A 3,890-nucleotide genomic window follows, 5' to 3' on the forward strand; every position below is an offset into this window, starting at 1 on the left:
GTGATGATGAGAAGAGAGCATGAAGCTTGGTGGCAAATTTATAGAGTCCGCTGACGGCTGGCCCTACGTGTACGTACGAGCTGAGGATCGTGGGCTCTCTGCTCCGTGAATTGTTGTCTAGTAGCTTTGCTAAGGAATTTCTGTCTTTCTGCAGCAGAAGAACTGCAAGGGACATGCTGTGAAATAAAACAGTCACGTTTTCATCACGCGTGCATCGCATGCATGTAATCTCTTGTGGTCTTGTCCAGGATGTAAAATCTGAAAGTCAGTTTCAAAGACTTGTCGGCTCATCTAGGCCACGGAAAACGCAAAGATCCAAGTGTCATTCTGGTGCTCTGTCCATGCTCGAAGCTCCTGTACAATGCTGATAAATATATCTTTGCACTCCTGTACTTGTGAGAAACGATGGCAATTGTTGTGAGTAGCCGTCGGAGGGTGGTGTTGTCAGGAGCAGCAGAAGGAAACCTCCAAATTAGGTGTGAGAGCATCTTCAGCAGGTCCCTAATAAATATTTCTTAATAACTAGTTAATAGAGATATCCTAATATAATAAATAGTTATTGAAAGAGTTGTTTTTTAGTCTCCTAATAATCTCATCACAAACCAACTACCATATTGGGAACTCCTCCTTTATTTAGGGATAGTTGGAGTGAATTACTAGATTGTCCGAACTATTTTTTTATCAACTCTCCTAATATGATAGTTGGATTGGGGAAAGGAGCTAGAGATACTCTCGGTTCAGTATTGGGATGGCGACGCTTAACTTTTGTCTCGGCCCAACATACAAGAGAAGAGCGCCGATCCAATAGCTTGCTCCGCGATGGCGGCGGCGGTGCCGCCTCCTGCCTGGCTTCTCGCTGGCCGCACGGTATGACTGAAACTGCCTTCTCAAGTCTCTTTCTTGTGCGCATTATTATCAGTTTTACACCAAGCAATTTATCGACAACATGTACTCCCAGGTTCGAATGCCCCTCATTTTTTACCCCGTTTAGATTAGGCATCCTTAACCTTGTAATCTGGCTTATTTATTTAGTACTTCTTTTGCAACCTGAGATTGCGAAGTTCGGTCTCTTTGTACTCGTAGACAACCTAGAAAGACAACCTAGAAGATATGGCCAAGAGATGCAAATACTGCAGTTTCCAACAATGCTGCCAATGGACGCAACAGGGAAAAAAAATTCATATTGCTTCTTTTGAAAGAAATACTTGGGTTGATTTCATTTTTATTGAATATCAAAGGAAGCATCTTCCAATAGATTTGTTTGTTTAGAACTTCATAGATTGTGTTTTATTAAAAAAGGAGAACAAACCAACGTACAGAGCACAAAACAAACACAACTCCTGGAACAAAAAGGAGAATAATAGATTTGGGGTTAAGGGCTTGCCATTATCATTTAGCAGAATGCACGGATGTAACTCTGTCCGTTTTTATTCAGTTCATTATGATTTGGACTTAGGAAAGGACATACAGAAACAGGTGACATTTAGTGTTTGGAAACATGGAAAAAAACAAGCAACTGACTCTTGTTTAACTCAATAAGTCCTTATGATTTATGATCTTCCTGCTCATGCCAAACGGTGCTCAACAGGGTCGACTGTGGTTGGTGTGAGCTTAGGGTCCTTCATTATGACTCTAAGATCACCATCTTCTTCATTAAGCACAGCCTTCAAGAACGCTACCATGATGCCAGCAACGGTCCTCCTCATCAGGTCCTTGCAGTTTTTGCCGTCTTTGCACAAGCAGGTCCTGAACTTTGGAGCATCGTCATCTAGCATGTCGAGATGTCCATAGTCCTTGGTCACAAAGTAGTAGCAAGGTGACCTGCACTCGTGGTAGAACTCCCTGTGGTTAACATCCTTGGGGGCGCAGGGAGGAAATAGTATGTTCTTCTTCTCCTCTCCCAGCCCAGTGCCGATGACCAAGACGGGCATCGCTATGTCGAAAGAGGAGGGCTCGTAGGTGAGGATCTTGGGTGAGATTTGCGAACACTTGCCTGGGCCAGCAACAGGGTCGAGACCAATGAGAGCAGAGAACTTGAGATTGGTCTTGCCATGCCCCAGGACAAGAGAGAACGCTGTGTGGCCACCTCGGCTGTGGCCGGCCAAAGCGAGCTTGGAAAGGTTTGGCTCGACGTCTTTGGGCAGGATGGATGGTAGCCCCTTAGCGAGCCAATCTGTCACTTCAGCTGCTGCGGCTATGTCCTCCGTGTCACCTTTGGCCAATAAGCTGATATGGAACTGCCAATAGAATTACAGAATTGCATGATTTATGTCAGCCAACAGACATGGGGTGAACCAATTGTATCCGAAAAAAGTCAGTACATGAATTCTCATCGTAATTATGCAGTTGTGATCTAGTGTGGTATCTTGCTGTAATCATCACAGTTTCTTCGTTTCTGAATCAACATAGACTATACAGCGCATGTAAAATACATTAGAAGGCAGTGATAGTTAACCTGGGGTGCAACCATGATGAAGCCAAAAGAGGCAATATGTTTGAGAACTTGTTTATAGAAATGGTTCTGGAGCCAGAAGCCATGCAGGAGCATGGCGACCGGGTATGTTCCTGCATCCTTGGGAGAGGCAATCAAGATCGGAATTGGTGGTGTCGGATTTGTGTCATGATCCACTGGAATCACCTCGATCGCAAGCTTCCCTGGCTGGAAGGTGGCTGCAGTCTCAAGAACCTCAGTGCTGGGGTTCATGATCTCTACTGATGTTGCCATACCTCTCTCTCTGGCACTGCAGCCTGCAGGTGCTCACTAGTAAGAGCTTTGAGTTGGTTGTGATGAGAAGGAAGATCAAGGTGGCAAATTTATAGACCCGGCCCGTATGAGGAGGATGGGAAAACATTACTGCAAGTAGATTGGTAAAATTTTGAGGAATTGCCACATCACTGTCTGCCTCACTTCACAATCAACGTTTCATCAGCTGCAAAACTCGAGTACAAATCTTGACCTCGCCTTGTAACTTTATGCCCAATCCTTTTTCTCTAAGACTTGACTCAATTGGTGATTAGCAAAGAATAAGAACGTAGTCACGCTGCTCATGCATCCTAGAGCCATTCTCAGTTAATTAGTCCGGCCGATGCGTTCACACCTTTGACCTTGCAGCAGCGGCTAACATGTTTCACGAATACTATTGCGCTACGAAGCTATGATAAAGCGACATTCCGACTACGATGGCTCATTAACGGGGAAGCAGGGAACAAGTCATTCAAGGTGTATCTGCTAGTAGTACTATGCACTGTTCTCTCTTGACGGTGGGAATGGATTGGAATAAAATATCACTGCACACTTAGCGAGTGTTTGGATACTAGGTGCTAAACTTTAGCAGTGTCACATCGGATGTTCGGATGCTAATTAGGAGGACTAAATATGAACTAATTATAAAACTAATTGCAAAACCATGTGCTAATTCGTGAGACGAATCTATTAAGCCTAATTAATCCATCATTAGCAAATGGTTACTGTAGCACCACATTGTCAAATCATGGACTAATTAGGCTTAATAGATTTGTCTCACGAATTAGACTCCATCTATGCAATTAGTTTTATAATTAGCCTATATTTAATACTCCTAATTAGCATCCAAATATCCAATGTGACATGTGATAAACTTTAGCAGGACCTTAGGCTCGAAGGAAAGGTGCGAACGCATCGGACATAATAAGCAGGTCAGGTCGTTGTCTGTCATCATAAAATAAAAAATAAAAACCAACAAAAGATTTTGTAAGTGGCCAACTGTTGCTAATACAATTATGGAACTAGCTTCAAAATTATATAGTAGGTATGTCAAGCACACAGTCAAGATTGGCTTAAAGATTTGCAAGTCCTCCTCATTATTGGTGAGTGTTGATTGTGGCAGGCTGCTTAGATGACAGACGATCCA

At 43.4% G+C, this 3,890-nt stretch overlaps 1 protein-coding gene across 1 annotated transcript; it reads right to left on the reverse strand.

The window, feature by feature from the left end:
• Positions 1-1,392: 1,392 nt before the first annotated feature.
• On the reverse strand, positions 1,393-2,799 carry LOC117866833 (chlorophyllase-1). Its single transcript, XM_034751121.2, has 2 exons — positions 2,456-2,799; positions 1,393-2,237 (listed from the first exon to the last, which is right to left on the reverse strand). Exons 1-2 carry the CDS (start codon positions 2,723-2,725, stop codon positions 1,566-1,568), a joined length of 942 nt encoding a protein of 313 aa, XP_034607012.1. The 5' UTR covers positions 2,726-2,799; the 3' UTR covers positions 1,393-1,565.
• Between the last annotated feature and the right edge of the window lie 1,091 nt (positions 2,800-3,890).

This window comes from Setaria viridis, chromosome 8 (genome assembly GCF_005286985.2).
Source record: "Setaria viridis chromosome 8, Setaria_viridis_v4.0, whole genome shotgun sequence".
Taxonomy (NCBI): Eukaryota; Viridiplantae; Streptophyta; class Magnoliopsida; order Poales; family Poaceae; genus Setaria; species Setaria viridis.

Excerpts from the sequence above, each read along its gene's own strand:
- LOC117866833 (XM_034751121.2), bottom strand. The coding sequence starts at position 2,725 with ATGGCAACATCAGTAGAGATCATGAACCCCAGCACTGAGGTTCTTGAG. Across the intron at positions 2,238-2,455 it reads TCATCATGGTTGCACCCCAG|TTCCATATCAGCTTATTGGC; the intron begins GTTAACTATCAC and ends TTCTATTGGCAG.